Source organism: Choristoneura fumiferana, chromosome 21 (genome assembly GCF_025370935.1).
Source record: "Choristoneura fumiferana chromosome 21, NRCan_CFum_1, whole genome shotgun sequence".
NCBI lineage: Eukaryota > Metazoa > Arthropoda > Insecta > Lepidoptera > Tortricidae > Choristoneura > Choristoneura fumiferana.
Window position 1 is genome coordinate 4,861,610 of NC_133492.1, and position 21,061 is coordinate 4,882,670.

The 21,061-nt window shown below is 39.3% G+C and overlaps 1 protein-coding gene and 1 long non-coding RNA gene across 2 annotated transcripts in view; both read left to right on the plus strand.

The window, feature by feature from the left end:
• Positions 1 to 21,061, plus strand: part of LOC141439885 (uncharacterized) — a 158,042-nt gene that overhangs the window by 7,355 nt on the left and 129,626 nt on the right. The gene's annotated exons all lie outside the window — the stretch shown is intronic.
• LOC141439937 (uncharacterized) lies at positions 2,243 to 4,664 on the plus strand. Its single transcript, XM_074104405.1, has 2 exons — positions 2,243 to 3,535; positions 3,955 to 4,664. Exons 1-2 carry the CDS (start codon positions 2,284 to 2,286, stop codon positions 4,629 to 4,631), a joined length of 1,929 nt encoding a protein of 642 aa, XP_073960506.1. The 5' UTR covers positions 2,243 to 2,283; the 3' UTR covers positions 4,632 to 4,664.

Here is a 21,061-nt window from a genome sequence, read left to right on the forward strand (position 1 = left end):
CCACATTCTCTCCCTTATGTCAAATTTTACGACGATACAAACCTTCACCGAAAAAGAAAAAGCTAACAAATTGCTAAATTGATACAAGTGGTTAAGTACGCGATAGCGTGACAACACGTGACGTGTCAATTAGCGTGTTGATGGCATGTTCCTATTACGATGACGAACGAGCCCGTACTATACAAATTTTAGGACATTGTCACTTGGCTTTTCGATCAACTTGTGTATTACAGTCACCAGCATCAATATCTGACACAACAAGCGTGCATAAATATCTGATACGACTCTATTTCTAGGGCCGGAAGGACGTGTCAGATATTTTTGCACGCTCCGCCGTGGCAAATATTAATGCTGGTGACTATACCTATAAATAATGCCCACCGTCCACTGCCAGCGGAGCAGCGGGGCTACTACGAAACTCGCAAATCGAAGTTCGTATCGCACCGTCCCTTTCACTCGCTTATTAAATGACATAAGCGTCAGCGGGACGGCAACATACGAAGTTCGAGTTTTGCACTTCGTGGTATAGGGCCAGACCCCGTACGGGGCCCGCCCGTTAAGTTAAACCCGCAATGGCGAACTGCAGGCTGTTTGGCTGAATAAGAAGTCATAAGCTTTTTATACCTCTCCAGTCTGATTCGCACTTGGCCTGTTTAAAAAATGTCGTGTCGTTTAGGGTCGTTTAAGACTAGCGTTTTGTCGTTGTCGTATTTGTGCATTCCTACCGCATGCTCAATGCTCGAATAAAACAAAAGCGCATCTGTACTAGGGTTGTAACGGAACTTTGCCTCCGCCTCCGTTACTGCGGAAGTTCCGCAAGGAATCGTATCTTCGCCTCCGCCTCTGCCTCCGCATTTTTTTTTGCGGAGTTTTAACGGTATTTCTCATTTCATTATCTCGGCGCGCAGCGGGAACACGGTCGGGGTGGGGGTGGACGTATGTCAAATAACACACGACAGGAATCAACCTGGCTCGTTGCTTGGACGTACGAAATTGTAACGTATATGTTTGAATGTATTTTTTAAAGTTGTTTTGTACAAAGTACTTAATTATTTATTTTAGTCACATGCACGATGACGCCGAAAACAAGTGAGATTTGGCATTTTTTTTTTAAATTTTAGAGATTTCTGAGTTGAAGAAAGCATAAACTACTATTTTTTCCACATCCACTTTCACCTCCGCATCCGCCTCCGTTAGCCTCCGCAACCGCGGAGGCGAAACTCGTCGCCTCCGTATCCGCCTCCGCCTCCGCTAAGAAGGCCTCCGTTACAACCCCTGTACGCGCGTACAAGCGCTTTCAAAATCGAGTTTAGGTATACGCGCAAAGAAAACGCTAGTCTGTAACCACCCTTAATGAAAACACAAGGCTGCGTGTCAACCAGAATGAGCGTGGATGCGTTGTGAGGAATGTATTTTTCATGAACCAATAGAAACGCTCCATTTACCTAGCCTCACTCCGATAGGAGGATAGGTACCTAAATGAAGCATTTCTATTAGGAGTACTAATGTATGGGCAAAAAACTTTTCCCAAAAAAAAACTTATCGCAATTTTACAGTTAATAATTTTTTTATTGGCTAATTATTATTTTACAAATAATTACTTAGTCATGATTCATATTACCAAGTATTATTTAGTAAAATGTATCGTTTGGCGTAACGTACTCTTCCCAAAATATCAATTTTACAGTTAAAATTTTTATTTGGCAAATTAGTGTTTCCCAAATAAATATTTATTTATTATTCCAATTAATTATTTGGGAATAACTCGAAACTCGAAGTTCGTATTGTACCGTCCCCCTTGCTCTCGTATTAAATAGTACAAGTGTCAGAGGGACCGCACTACACGAACTTCGAGTTTCGTTGTAGCCCTGTAGCGCTCCCCACAGAAACGAACTGCTCCCAGAAAAGTAAGTTATTATGTCATGCGGTATTTTATGAAACAAGACAAGTAATTACTTAGTCTTGTTTCATATTACCAAGTATTATTTAGTAAAATGTATCGTTTGGCATAACGTACTCTTCCCATTCTATTACTTTATGAAAAACACATTCCTCGGAAAACGATCACGCACATCTCTGGTCGAAACGCAGCCTTACATGTTTACAAACCAAAAAAAAAAAAGTATAGCACTCTACATTCTTTATACACGTCCACAATGCTTAAGCATGCAACGTACCTACCTCCTCGTCGCCTCCTTGCAAACTGACTGACATAGCTTTCAAAACCTCTTGTCATTTTGTGTCCTGTATTTTGTAAGCTTATTTTATAATAGATTTATAACGATGTATATTTTTGTAATAACATTGCATGTTATGTTACTGAGCACTGTTACAATAGGAACGCGGAATGTCGGAACAGTATTGTTTACTAGGGACGACGTGCAGAATAGAAAGTGGAATAAGGACACCCTAGCGCTCCTCAAAGCTAGGATGTACTTCCAGAGGGTCGTACCCCCCTTCTCCTCCCCCCGCGCAGACGTACCCGAATACGTAACCGGCTTGCTAAGATATCTCCGAAACAGCTACGCAACAATACGCAAAGAGTCAGCTGACAAAGAAACAGATAGGATCCTCACGATCGCCTTTACTGATGTCATAGGTGGATACTTGAAAATGTTTGCCCTCCCCATTGCCAAATACGCTTACTACGGAGGAACGCTACCCAAAGAAGATACCCTAAAACTATTCCTTTTCTACGAAGACGCTAAGAGGTACTTACACCATAATGGATCCACCTGGGCAAGGCCTGACGTAACCCTATTAAATTCTGTCACCATTAACGTCGCGAACACACCTTTTGCTTTCATCAACGCAAGACACAAGCAAACACCAGACCCTTGCGTTTTTCTGTCATATTTCGAAAAGACCCCAACCGGTCTCACTATACCAACGCCTAGAATAGACTGGTCTTCCTGTACCATGTTCATACCGCTTGCTAATCATTCCTTCGTTAACCTTTACTCTGCGAAACGTGCTACGGATTTACACAAGTATTATAACATCGCGACAAACTGTGTCCGCATGAAGCGGCCCAGCAGCTTGGACAAGTTCACGGAGAGATTCCAATCGTGGCTGCAAGGTGACGTGGTTCCACACCTCAACGATGATCACTTGTATCCAGCTCTCCAAGGCATCCTCAGCCTCATCAACAACACCGGAAGCGTAGCACCCTATAGCGTCTTAAACAACGTGATGAATGAAATCAACAACGACGCAGATCAAATTGGGTTAGACCTACGGATCACCTCTAAGAAAATGGCAATAATAATAATCATAGTGCTACTCGAATTGGCGTGGTGCATACCGACATTGCTGTTCGTGCTGTACAAGAATGTGAAGAGAGAGAGGAGCAGGGGTACTACTAGAACGTCGTTTATCTTCCGCAGCCAGAGCAGCAGTAACGGTTGTCATGGATCCGATGGCACTGATTTTACACCAAAATGGCACGTTAAAAAGAGACGCGGAGGTTTAAGGTTAAAGCAGAAACCATACACCATGATGGAAGTAGGTGCAGTATATTCATCCTTTCTGTTCTGTCTGTGGCAGAGCAGATGAAAGAGCCACGATCGTCAGCTCGCTCTACGGATGTGGCTACCATGGTAGACGAAGCTGCAACCAAAAAGAGAATCAAAAAAATATTGAAAGATTCAGAGACTCAGCCAGATCGTACTATACATTCTAAGAAAATACAGAAAAAAAATGCGAGTAATGAAACATGGACAAAGCACCAATCATCCGATGACACGGGTAAAACTGTCACGCTGTCGTCGCACGTTACATCAAAAAATACAAAGATTCAACTGCGCCGCACAAACAGAAAAGGGGCACAGGATAGCTCTACGTCAAATTTCATTGACGATAAAATAGGTTTACTTTGTGCCTCACGCCCACCTATAACTGAAGTTACTGATTCTATAAAAATTGTTCCGGATATCAAAACTGAAAATTTTGAAGGTACAGCCTCTTTGCAACATAAATTTAGTACACCGGGCTCAGCAAGTACACCAGCACCATGTAGTGATGACAAGATTCTCAAAACCAAACGAATTAGTAAGGCCAGAGCTTCGAAGTGTACAACAGAGGAAAACGCTCTCAAATATAAGACTGGAGACAAGCCTTATTTAGAGATACGTATAGACCGCCCTAAGCAGGGAATAAGCGTAGGTGTATCAAGAAAAGAGGAAAAGAAAGATTTACCTAAAGCGGATATTAAATCTTTTAATAGATTGGATAGTAAAGCGGAGAACCAAATGTTATTGAAATCAGTTGTTAAAACGGAGACTGGAGCGCATTCAAAAACAGATAATGCAGCTCCTAACAAAACGAATATTGCTGCAAGCAAAAATACTGATATAATATCGGATAACGAAGTGAAAAAATTTGATAAAATAGTGATACCAAAAACAGATTGTAAAGTAAGTAAGATTCCAAAAAGAGCTACAAGTCCTCAAACAATACCCTGTAGTGTCCCTGGACAATCGGCTATAGGGACTAGTCCTAGATATAATGTGCCAAAGGAAGGAACTAAGTTCAAAAAGAGCATGATACCTAAACTGAAGAGGGCAAAGGATGACTGCGCTCTAAAACGCGAAAGGAGCGCTAAATTCGACAAACTTAATATTACACTGTAGTTTGTTATGGTAGATTTTGTGTAAATATATGTAAGAAAGTGATTTGTGATGGTTCTTTTATTTTTAATGTTCCCTGTTTTCTACTAACAGTCGTTTGGTGCTAGCAGCATGCATATAAGTGTTTTCGGAACTTTTGCCTAGTGCGGCTGTCATAATTTTGTAAGCACATGAAAGTACACGGTACACTGACGGTACCTACAGGTGCAGGTGCACGAAGCGGGAGCACGCCTGCGGGCCCTGCTTATACTATTTTTTAAACCCTGACGTAAAAAGAGGGGTGTTATAAGTTTAACCACTGTGACACATGTCTAGTCTGTCTGTGGCACCGTAGCTCTTAAACGGGTGGACCGATTTGAATGCGGTTCCATTTATTTAAAATCTGGTTTTCTAGCGTTGGTTCTTAGGCATGTTTCATCAAAATCGATTCAGCCGTTTTTGAGATATTGAACTTTGAAGTGACAAAGTCGGAGGTTTTCCAACTTTTAGTTGGTTAGGTTATCAGTAGGTGTCCAGCCGCTCCGTGCAAACCGTGTCAGCTAGAGTAGGCCCTAAGGCCGCGAACTCGTCGCCAGCGGGCAGCGATGCGGCAAGCGTTTTCTCTGTTCATTGCGAGTGTTGCCAGGTTAACCACTACATTATGCCATGCATTCGGCCATGCAGTTATAGTCGTTCCAATCGTTTATTTAACTTTTGACACATCACGCTCGTGAAGTTTTACAATAATTTTCGGTACAATGTACTACAGAGAATACCGTACTTCATGGACGGGTACCGCCCACTTAGTGATTTCCCATTCGTAATGAATGACCATAGACTATAAAAACCGTTTTGAAGTAAATCCATTTTATAAATAAAACATACATTTAACATTATTGTGATTATATTTTATATCAAAATCATATAAAAATAATAAATACATTAATATGCCTTTAGGGATCAAAAAGTTAAAACAACTAATATAGGCACTATAATATTATTTTTAATTATACCTTCCACGGGCGTCTCGTTCGTTGTGACGTTGTGTTCGTTGTGTTCGTCATAATTGACAAAATTACTAAATTACCGTCGGAAGTGATAAACATATATTAACTTAACATAAATTGTTTATTTTAATATGTAAGATAAAGTAACTTAAACACCTGTGAATGTTTATAAAACAATGCAAAATGTTGAGCATAAATAAAATATGAATGTGTTAAATCGATTAAAACTTTCTTCATAAATAAAATCGATTGTTAAAAGAAATCGAATCAGTAACGCATCAGGGCATCATTATTTCAATGAGGGCTATCGCGTATGAATTCGCCACTAGAGGCGCTAGTGTAGCGTGAGGTCTCCGAAATGTCAAATCTCATAGGTTTTGGGTGAGCTACGCGGGTTTATTTATAATAATTAGAATAATTTTGTGAATATTTTGCAATATCTGAAATTAATTATGGCAAATATGCGTTCCGGGGCAATGAATGTCTGTGTTTTGAGACAGTTTTGTCTTTCGGAAACCTTTGTCCTCCCTTTTTCCGAACAAAACGGGGACTATGCAACACTGTGGCATGCTCGATAATTTTATGGTACGGTTTTGAGGCGTATTAAATATGATTTTAATCTAAACTTTGTTTTCACGCCCGTAATAACAGACTTTGAAAGCCATACTTAAAAAGCTCACGCAACAGTGCGCCATCTAGTGAGACAAAAAACGATAGCCCTCATTACCTAGTGCGCGAACTGTCAAAAGTTAAATAAACGATTGGATCAATTATAATAGAGAACACGCTCGTCGCTTCGCTAACCGCCCCGCTGCCCGCTTGGGTCCAGACCGCGGATTACATGCAGTAGTTCCTTTCTGTTCAAACTAATAAATTCTCCTTTTTTGTAGTGCTAAAGGAACTAAATACTGCGAATAATCCCAGGCCGCGGCCTGACTGTCCTATATTTCTTGAATCACAACTGATCTACTTACCTATTTATTTTTGTAGGTGCCTACACATGTTTTCTCACTTCTGTATGATTTCTTTAAAAGTTTTTAATTATAGAATGTAAGTTTACTAAAATGTGTAGAAGCCTCTCATTGCTCAAAGAAGTTGACTCCACACTGCTCCAACGTGCGCTAGTCACTGATTAATTTATAGCCCGAAATCCCATCCGGATGAAGAATCACGCCATCAACCTGACTTACGGTGCTTATAACAACTATAGAAGCTTTTGCCCTCATCTTCGGAACATAATTAAACTTTGATTTATTTTCTCGAGAAATTGCGATAAGTGTGTATAATAAGAGATAAAGAAAGAGACATTTATTTATTTAGTTTTGGACCGCGATTGAGATTTTTTTCAAGAAGAGTAATAATCTAAATAGTTTTTATATCTTTAAGCAACAGTAAGTTCTACAGTGGAGCAAAGGAAGTAACAGGGTGAGTCCTTTTCACACATAATTTCTTGATGATTTTTCTAGCAAGTCATCATGATAATTTGAAGCGAAAAGGTTCCATTCGCGATTCAGTTTCTTCGATGAATGTCTGTAATAAATGAGATCCAGCTAACTACATAAGTACCAAATTTTATTCAAATCTGTCGTTACCTGTAGCGCGAGAGTAAGAAATACATAGTATGACATTCGCATATTTAATAATAGTTGCAGTACTATTTCGGGATTTCTACTTTTTACAAGGTGTCTTCAAATAATTCCTGAATGTTGCGAAAGACGATGGGTGACTGAACATTCTTGCAAATATATTTCAGCATTTTTATAAAGATTTCCATATTATTCAAAGATGTTCAAAGAATACCGCGACAAAGGCGTGATTAGATTAGACGAAAAACCTTTAAAGGGCGGGCAGTTGAACTATTTCCTGCTTCAATATTTCAAAATAATTTGGGAACAGCATATCTATAATATAATGTAACCTGTAGTACCTACACACGACCAACCTAAGTTTGCACCTCGCACTTAACAAGAACAGTTCAAAAGCTTAAAATTCAACAAATAGGAGGCGAAAATTTTAGCGTTAGCATTTTTCATTCTTTGTCGCCGATACGCGTTTTACGCGTTTTTGGTCATGTTATAGGTACAGTCGAGGAAATAGTAATCACGTATCAGAGTAAATCTTTTTATCACCAATTTCACTATGATTTCTTTAGCAAATATGGATTTTCCACATGACATTAGTAGCACAAAGGTTTTACCCTGATACGTGATTCAGTTTCCTCGACTGTACTAAGATCCAAAAGGGTATATATATAGCCATATTAATAAATACTACATCATACAAAGCTCCCGCACTAATCACTGACGAATTTATTGGGCCGGGCCGGATACACCGCGCCCGGGCAACGGTCCGGTGAGTTATGGCATATTCCGGCTCTCAGGTGCCGCGGTGCTAATCTGTCATTACTCCATTGCCACTTAGTAAATTGGCCTCGGACTTTTGGAGGTATGAATAAATAACGGATCGATTTGGTGGTACAGTATGGAATGGAGCTGTGGTTTGTATTGACGAGTAAATATTGTTTCTTTACAAACAACTGCAGTACGATGAGTCGTGAATCGTGATGCCGTCGAAAAAGCCGGAAAAGCCGTGGTGGCCGAGTGGTTGACCTATGGCCTCTCAAACACAGGATCGTGGGTTCAAACCTCGGCCACCACCTCTGAGTTTTCGAAATTCATGTGCGAAATTAAATTAGAAATTTACCACGAGGTTTACGGTGAATGAAACATCGTGAGGAAACCTCCACAAACTGCGAATCAATTCAATGGTGTGTGAAGCTCCCAATCCGCACTGGGACCGCGTGGGAACTAGGTACGGCTCAAGCCCTCTCATTCTGAGAGGAGGCCAATAAGCGATGCAGAAATCACATACATTACATAAAAATAAATTTACAAGATAAGCAATAGGCGGCCTTATCGCCTCTGAGCGATGTCTTCCAGGCAACCAAATATTTATTTGTTGGAGTCAAATCAATGACTATAGGTACCGCTTCATAGGTAAAATCTTGTATGAATTCATAATTAATGATCGCATTAATATTTGCTACGGATATTTAGTTAAAATAAAATGCACGTACAGTGAATAATAAGTACAGTTAGCAAAAAACTTCTATGTATGTATGATATTTTTCGAGCGTATGTATGTATTGAAATGAAATGAAATGAAATAAAGTTTATTTGTCATAAGTGGGTGTACAGTGGTTTCAATTTAACCGATTATAATAAGATCGCCACTCAGTGCCACTAAGTGGCGTACAAATTTCAATTTGAATTAAAAATACATATCATAATATTATAAGCATAATTGAAATAATTGTATTCAAATCATTTTTATGACAATACGCCAATCCAATGACAATCATAATCCACAACGCCTTTTACTCGTTTAAGAACTCGCTAATACTATAAAAGCATTTCTCTGACAGCCATGACATTAATATTCTTTTAAATGCCTTTAAGTTCCTGCTCTTAAATGTATCTGGTAACTTATTATAGATTTTCACACACATTACGTAGGTATTTTTAGACGACAATGCTAGTTTTACAGGTGGTATTTTACCTACTATGTATTTTTTGATCAGCTCTGTGGCCGAATCGGCTAGAAGGGGCACGGCTATGAGCAACGACGAACTCTAAAACGATATTTTCCTGCGTATTGTTACATTGACATTTTAATTAATAATTAATTATGTCAAGCTTTTTTCAGTCAAACCAAATCGAAACGAAATTCGCTCCAATATCCATCTAAATCATTCAATTCAAGGCCGTATAACAATTAAATCTCAACTCCAATCTATTATCCAACCAGCCGCGATTAACAAGGGTGTCCATGCCCGCCCGTAAATTAAGGAATCTGCGTGGACTATTTGTCCGATAATCCCGTGTCAATCGAGTATTAGCGCGGACAATTGCTCGTAATCCCACAACATTGCCCTGCTCGAGACTGTCCGCTATTTATTGCGGACTGGCCACCCTATTAGAGTAATGTCGGTAGCCAATAATTGGCTGTAAAAGTGCGGAGGTAATTCTTAAGCGTCATAATATATTATCTGTGCCATTTGTTGTGTACGAGAGAGACATATACTTATAAGGTGCTAGAAAATTAGGTGCGGATGTTATCAGGGTGTGTAATTAAAAACCTAAGAATCTATTATACACATATATTATTAGTTAGCTGGAAGAGATCCCTTTTTAGGGATAAGCTCGCCTTTGTGCTTCTCTCTGTGTATTTGTATTTTTATTTTTATGTGCAATAAAGAGTTTACATACATAAATACCATTCCGACCAAAAATATTTTTTTTGTTTTAATTTAATAGAAACTATGCAAATAATCGATCCTCAAAATATCCGCATCTGATTTTCTAGCACACTGTATAACCCGTTACAGCGGGTGGCCCGTTCAGATGGGTCATTATGGATAACTGTAATTATAAGACGTACAAAGATTTGTTCTAAGTCTAAATCAGTTTTTCCTTTCCCTCATTTTTCCTATTATTTAGAGATATGGAACAGTATGCCAAAAATATTCAAGATTTATTTCAAGTCTCCTAACCTAACCCCCGAACGTCCTGTTTAGGTTAGGTTAGTTTTATTGAACTCCTGAAACATTTTACAGTTTCAGAATAAAATGCATTTGGCCAAATGAAACATTTGTGAGACAAATCATTCAAAGAAATGTTTTGGTTAGACATTAATGGACCGTACCGAGCCCTCGGTAAGCAAGTCTGACTTTACTAGTCCGATTTTTGCTTTTTAACCTCCGACGCAAAAAGAGGGGTGTTATAAGTTTGACCGCTTTATGTGTCTGTGTGTGTGTATGTTTGTGTGTGTGTCTGTCTGTCTGTGGCACCGTAGCTCTTAAACGGGTCGACCGATTTAAATGTTTTTTTAATTAAAAGCAGGTTTTCTAGCGATGGTTTTAGACAAGTTTTATCAAAATCGGTTCAGCCGTTTTTGAGGTATTGAACTTTGAAGTGACAAAGTCGGGGGTTGTACAACTTTTTGTTGGTAAAGTTATTACGTATGTACAAGTTACTCGAACCTCCATACTGGCAATTAGTCCCACACAAATTGATACACTTCACCAATAATCCCACAAAATTAAATAAGCATAAACCACTGTGGGTCGGAGTTCGCTGATTTATCGCCGGGTCCGGTACCGGGTACGGCCGGATTACATTGTCCGGGACAAATCCTCGTGACAAAGTGTTGTGGGGACACATTAGCATTTTTACGCGGGCATATGGAAAATGTGGACCTTTGGAAAATAAAGGAATATTGGAGTTTTACGTGGGATTATTCGCTTTTGTCCCTGAGTGCTTCCACTGTTGTCCGGTAATGGATCATAGCTCTCAGCGCCGTAGAGCGTAATAACTTTTTTTACGTCACGTCAGTGGTATCAGGTAGAGCCAAAAGGCAAGAGCTTCATTCAAAAAAACCCGATTGCCTTATATAAACTCGAAAGTTTACCAACATATACGAAAAAGTGAGATCATAACTAATATATTTCTGGACTTAATCACGACTTATATTTATTGTTATAATTACCTCGACGTTTCGACCACATCGAGAGTCAAGTCGTGACCACGGCCTCGGCAATGTGGTCGAAACATTGAGGTAATTTTTTGCAATATTTAAGTAGTTATGATTAAGTCCTCAGTTATGCGTGAGAATCGTGAAGGTTTAAAACATTTATTAAAAAAAAATAACAAAAAATGGAACCGACTTCAAAAACCTTGAAAATAATTTTCTACTAGTTTGAAGTCATTGCCTCAGCACGAGCCAGCAGAAGTGGAACTATAGTCCTCTACCTCACATACGAGTACATACTATATATTGGGCTTCAATCACTCCTGCTGGCTCGTGCTGAGGTGCGACTTCATAATAGTAGAAAATTATTTTCAAGGTTTTTGAAGTCGGTTCCATTTTTTGTTATTTTTTTTATAGTTTTTAGTGATTTGTAGCTAAAGTGCATCTCACAACGATTCCATTAAGCTCAAACACAGCATAGTTATATCATTTTATAACAGAGTACCTTCTTTATCAGGGTCCAGTTCACCAAATGATACTTTCTGAATGTAAATACTTGACTTGATGTTAAAAATGCCAAAATCGCTATAGGTGTGCTTTAAATGCCTTCGATTTTTCTAAAATCCCATCATCAGATCCTGACTTGGTGTCAATGGGACCACCTCGGAAGTACTTATGTCCTTTAGAACTAAAAAATAATTTGGAAATTCGGTCCACAATTGGCGGAGTTATCGCGTAACAAACATACAAAAAAAAACATACGTGACTCGAATTGAGAACCTCCTTTTTTACTATTTATTATTTGCCTTTCCACCTATTTGCAATAAATGATGCATCTGGAGTTCTTTAATGGCATCTTAAAGTGATTATTAATCTAGTGCAAGAATCTTTAATGCTCTTTATTTAAAAAATGAAAAATCCTCCTTTTCAATTAACCGCCAGAAAGATAATCAAAAGTCGTGACTTCAATTCAAGCTACTTTTCAAAACTTGGCTTGTTTTTACACGTTATCTCAACAGCTTAACTAACCCGTTGACAACCCCCAACGTTATAATTTAACCAACCCCTGTTTGCTTAAAATCTCAAGATTTCCCGTGATATTCACTTTAACACCCTGTCATAGTAACTTCTCTTAGGCCAAGTCGAAATTATGGAGAGGGTGTACCTACTTGAAAACGTAATAGTTTCACCAACAGTTAGTTTAGTGACTAACTTAAACAAATATAAAAAAAAAAAGATATACAATAAATATAATAAAGACAGACTTTAATTGAAAATAAAACGAATTTAATCGTTACTAAGTCCTTCATATTAATGTGATATATTTTTTTAAACTTCAATATTAATTTTAAAACAAAGAAAGCAACACGTAAAAACCAAGTCAAAACGCATTCATGAAAATTGAGGCTAGCTATCGCCAACTGTCAAACTGCATCATCCCGCCATTTTTTTTTTAAAGCAAGCGTGCCCTGGCTCCGCGGCCTTACAGCCACAAGGTTTCAAGTGTTTTACGCAAATAATTCCACGTTTCTAATTGAGGCAGATAGGTGTGGCGTAATTAAGGAGTAACAAGCTCCCCCGGGACAGATATCGAGATACCCTCGCAGATGGCGAGTGAAAAACGACCGTCTGATAAACGGGAATTGTGGAAAAGTCAGTTATTTATCGCTTTTAAGGTGGAAATGTAGAATGTATTCAACAGTATTGTTTTTGGTTTATATTATTTCATCATCTCGGCCTATACACGTCCCACTGCTGGGCACAGGTCTCCTTTGAGAATAAGATGGCTTGGGCTGTAGTTCTCGTGCGAGCCCTGTGCGCTACGTCGTCCGGTACTCCGGAGTACTTCCCGAATCACAGCAACACCCAAATGTTTTAAGTGTACCATTCCCCCCGGAGTGCTCGTGTAAGGGTACAAATCTAACAATAAGCGAGCGTAAACAACCGAGCGTATTGCAAACATCTCGAGATTCACTATTTATTGACTACGTCACTCACTAACCATATAAAAGCAAAGGAATTTGGGTGATACGCCAGGACAACTAGACCTCTTAAGCGAGGTCTCCAATGCAACTGTTGTCATATCGTCGCCTTAAGACGCTGATCACTATCACACTTTTTAGGGTCCCGTGCCCAAAGGGTGCCAACGGAACCCTATTACTGAAACCCCGATGTCCGTCTGTCCCGTCCGTCTGTAACAGGGCTCTATCTCTTGAGACGTAATAGTTAGACACTTGAAATTTTTACAGATTATGTATTACCGTTGCCGCTATGACAAGAAATACTAAAAACAGAATAAAATAAATATTTAAGGGGGGCTCTCATATAACAAACGTGATTTGTTTTGCCGTATTTTGCTTCCTTTCCTTCCTTTTTTTGAATGTTTGCAAAAAATATGGTTTTTCCTTCTCAGAATCAAGAGCACAATCAATTCCGATCGTTTAAAAAAATATCCCCATTTTTTCATAAAAATTTTGTCACGCTCATACTGAGTGTATGAAAAAAACGTCGCAAAACTGTCATTTTTTTGGGGACATTTTTAAACTATCGAAATCGATTGTGCTCTTGATTCTGAGAAGGAAAAACCATATTTTTTGCAAAATATCAAAAATAATGAAAGGGTACACTTTTTTTGAAAACGCCCAATGACGGCAACAGGTAGACGCTTGAAATAATATAATATTCACAAAATCTTTACTTGTATAATAGCTTTCAAAATAAATAATTAAATTAAAATAAAATATATATTGAAGGGGGGCCATACAACAAACTGGATTTTTTTGCCATTTTTTTGCTATGGTACGGAACCCTTCGTGCGCGAGTCCAACTCGCACTTGGCCAGTTTTTGCATTATTATTATCCCGGCTGGGTAAGTATGCAAAGGCCTCCCCCCATGCCCTCCATTTCTCCCGATCCAAAGCAGCCTGAGGCCAGTCGTCGAGGCATACATCCAGGTCGACCCGCCATCTCTGTCTGGCCATCCGTCCTGTGACAACACCCGCTGTGATGCATTTTAAGCCCACCACAGTGGATGCATTCAGCTGACGTGTCCCACTTCAACCTCTTAGTCTGTGCACCTAATGTACATCGACAATGCGTGTTTTAGAATTCAGCACCGTGTTCCTGATTCGGTCAATCCTTCCCACTCCGAGCATGCTGCGCTCTTTGGCAAACCTTCAGTTTGGTTTTTACTTTTTAATGGTGTGAAAACGATGCCGTTCTAAAATAAGATTCACTTTTTCTCAAAAATATTCGTAGTAACAGGTAGAGAGATTTTTATATTGGTTATGGCGTGGAGCTACCTTTATACCAAATTTCAAGTTTCTAGGACAACTGGAGTACACTAATAGGTTTTGATTATTGGAAACAACTTTTTAATGACGGTATCTTTGGATTGGTTTGACTTACAAATTTGTTTTTTTCACTGCTCTAAAAATTATATCTACTTAATTTCTGTTTGATACCTTCAGGCGTTCCTGATAAAAAATAAATGTATGGACAATACAGTAGTTCCCTTTTGCCGATTGAATTATGGAACCCTAAAAAATAACTCCAAAAATGCGACACATCTTTATATCTGCCTGTACAAACTACCCTTTCTATAGTTCAGTAGACAGATCAGGCTTCGGTGGTCGACGACAAATTGCACGAAAGGGGAGTTAAACAAATTAATCACACCGTCCAATTTCTTGGAAACAATGCGGGGTAGGGTAGTACGTAAATAGATGGGCGCAAATAACGAGATGAAGAAACAAGGATTACTATAACTATTTGGCTCTAGTAACTCCGTTTGAACAACTTTGACATTTGCGTTGTCACGTGGTGGTGTCCGGGGAAGTTGTTCGAGTAAAGAAGAAGGCAGGAAACAGGGCAGACAGTAATATTTATTTAAAATAATAATAAAAGGGCACCTGCGAACAAACAGACGCGGTCTTAAGTATCTAAAAGGTATGCTTTGACACTGTATCAACAATTATAAAAATACATAGTTAATCAACTTACGTTTCCGTGCCCAGTTCTTTATTTATATAATTCAATGGCACTGAAGTCCAGCAGTATTACAATCTAATGAACTTAAGAAACTTCACAAATGCACTGTACAATTATTTGAAACTGGATAACTTCTGGATAAGGATAAATCCTTGCTTCGTATAGGAGTAATAAGTTATAAACTAGTTATGGAGTTTTAGGAGATTTATAGGATCTAGGATAAAATACAGGTATCTGTTCAGCTCGGAGGCTCTGAATAGAATGGCTACACAGACTACTAAGAGATACTAATGGCTACTTGACGTAAATCGAACAGGTGTGGAATTTAGAAAAGGAAATTTGAATTTAAATGTTATTTTTTCGAATATGTGCTAAACCAGACAGTACAAAGAGTTAGGAAGAAACGAGCTGTATGACACCTCGTTACAGCGTCTCGTTTATTCGTTTATCGGAATGTCACGAATCCTTGAAGATACCTCAGGAAAATACGGTCTGGAATAGCCGTAGAACTATTTGTTCGGAAGTTAACGCACTTGATCCAATTTCTGTCATCCCCGATTTCACCATGCGCATAGTTCTCTCACTACTACGGACCGTATTTTCACAGATTCGAATCGGATTCCGATCGAAATTTAAGATTATTGTCTAACGCACTCGGAATCACGAACATTGCCACCACCTCTTAATGTCACCATCTCTTCTTTCTTTTGGTAATATTGTTGTCTTGCATTGTTTGTACTGTATTGGCAATTAAATATTTTCTTTCTTTCTTTCTTCTTTCTCTTTCTGTCATACCCGTACAGGATGAAGGTAAAAAGAGATGGTGAATGCTTTCGCGAGCGTCAGAGCTTAGCCGAGTTTAGAGTTGCAAGAAAAAACGTGCAAGTTGCATACATTGCGAGGCCGTAAAGCCAACGAGTTTGTACCTAGTGGTCAATCGAGCCAGAGTTTAGAGTTGCAAGTCTAAACTCGGCTACAATAGGGCACGGCCACTGCGCTAATAACTTTATCAGAAATCCGAACTACCTACTAGGTAATCATATAGTTGAACGCATCTGGACGGATGTAGACTTTTTACAATTTGATAGGAGACATTCATAAAAACAAAATGATTCATAGTGTACACAACAAGATAGTTGAAGACGTAGTTAAATTGGATAACCGCCTGCATCCGGCAAGACGCCACATTTTATTTACAGTATTTACACGATCACAATTCCCGCAATTGATAAGTTTATTAGCGTTAATTTTGGTGTAGGGTCACTGATTTACGTATTAAGTATATACTTTTCACTTCTCATGCTCTTATAGTAGGTCAATATTAGACATGTGCGCCGCGCCGCCGCGCCGCCGCCGCCGACGATTTTTCCACGCCGCCGCCGCCGATGAAATTGGTCGGCGTATAATCGGCGTGACGAAATTTTTATTAATTTTAATAAAGCACCAACTTCTTAACTAATTCGTTGCCAACTTGCCACATTTTAATACCATAGCTTAAAATTATATTCTTCCTCACCCATATTAGAAGGACCGTCTGATCTTCATAAATTAAAGGTGGAAACGATCCAAAATGCGTATGAGACGCCGATATATATACGCACCGTCTCGGAAGAATAAAGGATATTTGGCAGCACAGTTGCCATATACATAGATAGAAATTTTGGTGGTCACCTTAAGGTCATGTGAACAGAAGACCTCGGAACACAGCTTTCTAAATGCCGCTGCTGCAGCACCGATGCGGCTGTAGATCTCAGCATCAAGGTCACACTTAGGTGTAATAGTGCTCCCCAGATAGTGGAAATTATCTAACTGCTTCAACACATCCAACTCTAATCCCATCCCATAATACTCTAATTTCATCCAACTCTATGGTCAGTGTCTCGTGACCATGAATGTCCAAGGACATCACCTCGGTCTTTTTGACACTGAGCTTCAGGCCGAATTAACAGCAAACTTGGTCAAAGACTGACATCAGCTGTTGCAGATCTCCTGGGGAGTCTGCTACTCGTACAAAGCACAAATCGTCTGCATACATGATCTCTGTGATCAATGGAAAGAAATGGAATCAGACTGCAAGTGTGAAAGTGGATGACGAACTGTCACCACCAGAATTGTGCGAGGGGTAAGACAGGGCTGTGTGTTGTCTTCGCTTTTATTCAATATTTACGCAGAGATCTTCAAGACCGCAACAGCTGACACTGAATCGGGTGGGGGTAATAATTAACGGCCAACATATTAACAATATCCGATATGCTGACCACACAGCGTTGATTTCCAATAGCCTGGAATCATTGCAGGAACTGCTGAATCGTGTGAATATCGCTAGCAATAACATGGCCTTAAAGATAAATGTCGCAAAAACAAAGTTTATGGTCATAAGCAAACATAATAAACCAACACTTTTCATTACGTATCAGACGGGAAGAGGTTGAACGGGTTACTCAGTTCAAGTACCTAGGTTTCTGGATGATAACATGGTAATAATGTGCAGGACACCTGAGTTCGTATTGAGATGGCTCGATCGTTCTTCAAGGTGAACAAGGAGCTGTGTGACAGAAACATGAGCCTCAAACTAAGAATACGTATAGTTGCTATATATTCTCAGTGCTGCTATACGTAGTCGTTTCATGGATCCTTACGCAGTACACCATGAAGAAGTTGGAAGCCTTCGAAATGTGGATTTACCACCGCATTCTAATGATTTCCTGGCAACCAAAACGTAGCAGTATTGCAAAAAATGGGCAAGCACCATGAGCTTCTAACGACCATCAAGTAAAGAAAGTTGTGTTACTTTGGGCATGTGATGAGAAACGCCAAGTACAGAGTTCTCCAGCTTTGGGGAAGATTGCCGGAAAGAGAAACGTGGGCAGGAGAAGACACTCGTGGCTGAAGAATTTACGAGACTGGTTCAACTGCAGTACCACTTCCTTGTTTAGAGCAGCGGCCTCCAAAATCAGAATCGCCATGATTAGTAGGAATGATAGGTAAGGAATGGGTAGAAGACGAAGCGATCAATGCGTACCAGACTTTGGTATGAGCCTTAAGCCTGGCCAAATTGAAAGGACTGCCGTCTGTGCGGAAACGGATACGGACACCCTTGGAAACTTCCTATAAGACTTCTCTCACTACAACTGCAAAGTATAAGGCGAACAGTGTGGGTGCCAGAACACACCCTTGCTTAACTCCACAGGTGACGGAAAAAAACTCTGACTGCTCGCCATCTACGAAGACGCAGCACTGCATGTCGTCATGCCATGCAGGAGCCTAAGAAGTCTTACAAACTGTTCCGTGAAACAGAGCTTTTCATCACCAAACATTACCATTGATGTAAAAGAGTATAAGAAACATTTTCGGACTTGAAATAATAGGACTTAAACAGTTTATATAAAAAAATGCATAATCTATGCCACGCCGATTTCACGCCGATCACGCCGCCGCCGCCGATCAAAAAACCATCGGACGCCGCCGCCGACAATTTTTCGATCGGCGCACATGTCTAGAGCCTTACGAGGCGGGAGTAAAGTGAGTATTTTAGTCCCTAGGGAGTAATATTTTTTTTATTTACTTCGAGTGACTTCGATAAACTCATACAGCCAGTACTTGCTTAGTTTTTGGCAAAAATAAGATTGTGTGTGGACTATTTTCATGACCAAAATGTTACGTTCTTAATCTACGTGGTTTTAGTTCTATGCTTTTTCGGCATAGAAGGTGGCGCCATTCTAATTTATTCCAGTTTGTGTATGGACCATTTCGCCGATGCGATTTTGTTGTATCTGTGTCTGGTTGGAAAAAAATACTTACCGCGAAAACCTTGAAATTATTGTAGAGCGTAAATCATAAACGATTAAAATAAATTGATTATTCTCACAATGTCGTCAAGAGATAGTGAAAATTATAATGTCAAGCAAAGAGCAAAAGACATAATTGATAATCTTTTGCCGCCGAAATCTAGAAAGATTTGTTTAAAAACCTATGAAAGCTTTATGGACTGGAGGAATAGTGACGCATTAATTCTTTCACAGAAATGACTATTTTTTCTCGCAATCGAAGTGAAAAATAGAGTTTTCACCTCGAGACTAAAAGTCAATATTAACCCTCGGATAAATAGACACCCTCGCAAAAGCTCGGGTGGCTAACCACCTAGGGTATATATTGGCTTATTTTAGTCCCTCAATAAAAAGTATACTATATTAAAAAAAACTTTATCCCGTGGGAATTTTAATACAGTACCTCTATGACCCTCAAGGTATTATGTATGCCGAATTTCAAGTCTTTATAGCTTTAGCGGCTTGGGTTGAGCGTTGATATATCAGTCAGTTAGTTAGGACTTTGACATTTTAACCCCCGACGCAAAAAGAGGGGAGTTTAACCGCTATGTGTGTCTATGTGTCTGTCTGTGGCACCGTAGCTCTTAATCGGGTGGACCGATTTGAATATTTTATTTGAAAGCAGGTTTTCTAGCGATGGTTTTTAGCCACGTTTCATCAAAATCATTTCAGCCGTTTTTGAGATATTGATCTTTGAAGTGACATAGCCGGGGGTTTACAACTTTTTGTTTGTTAGGTTATTTGTTATTTAACTAGATGTCACTCCCAGCTTTGATGAACCAAATGATTCTTCATATGTTGAAAACCGTCCAGCAGTTTAGACTATAGAAAGGACCAAAAAAATAGACATACATACATACTTCACATGCGTTTGTAAAACATAACCCTTCTCCTGCAGTTGGGTAAAATGTGGTCTCTTTAAGTATAACTTGAATTAACATCGGCAGCTAACCCTAACATTGAAGCTTTGTTAATTTGTATTTCCTCTCACGTCTCGTGTCGCACGCATTCAACTGTACCCGCCATATTAATAACAACCTTCGAATTAATGGCTCTATCAATTGCTAACATAAATAAGTTTAAATTAAAACAATTTTCGTAAAAGTTTTTTACTGTAATTTTTGCCTCAAAAACAAAAAAAAACGAAACTCTTCTAGGACCACTCGTGTGTCTGTCTGTCTGTCTGTCCGTCTGTCACAGCCAATTTGCTCCGAAACCACTGAACCAATTGAGTTGAAAATTAGTACAATTACGTAAGTTGTGAACCAAACACAGCAGGGCTACTACGAAACTCGAAACTCGAAGTTCGTATCGTACCGTCCCTTTCGCTCTCATATTAAATAGTATAAGTGTCAGAAGGATCGCACGACACTAACTTCGAGTTTCGTAGTAGCCCTGCAGGCGTGTAACATAAATTAATTAATTTTAACATATGAGATTTTTTTGATAAATTAGTGACTTAAAAAAAACAAATTGTATCGTGTTGTGTGACATGTGAAATGAAAGGGCTTGGTATGAGTATATTAAATAAAGATAAATTTATGTTATAAATTTAAGATCGTTTTTGCCCCCAGCCCCCCTTGTCTCTGAAACTTCTGTTCCAAAAAACACACAATGAGTTAGTTATTTTATATTTGCCAAAAAAAAATTCAATAAAAATAATTTATATGGCAAAACAACGTTGGTTGATGGTTTGGAAACGCAATTCGACCCGCTAGATGGCGCTGTTGTTGGTATGTTATCGTTTCATCATAATTTTAATGTAGTGTTTTTTCGAGTAGGAACACGTCCGCCAGGTCCGCTAGTATAAGTATTATCATAAAAATCTCATCCGTTCCACTGACAGCAACTGTCACTTTAAAAACCAGTCCAACCCCAAGCACCTGGCAATTCCCTTTGTCTACAATAATTAAAAAAACCACCGGAAGTAGTTCCGCACTGCTTCCCCGCTTCCTGTGTGCGATTGGTCGATCACCTTTGACCCCTCCCCACCTGTATATACATACAATATATAGATTGGTATATAAGTCACCCTTTTCCACCCCGCGTGGGTGGTTCACCCTTTCGGGGTTTTTTCGTGGGAACCAAGGTGTGCGAATGT

Bases quoted from the DNA above. Each gene is read 5' to 3' on its own strand.
- LOC141439937 (XM_074104405.1), top strand. From the start codon at position 2,284: ATGTATATTTTTGTAATAACATTGCATGTTATGTTACTGAGCACTGTT. The intron at 3,536-3,954 runs GTCTGTGGCAGA...AAAATTTTGAAG, and splicing joins ATATTCATCCTTTCTGTTCT to GTACAGCCTCTTTGCAACAT.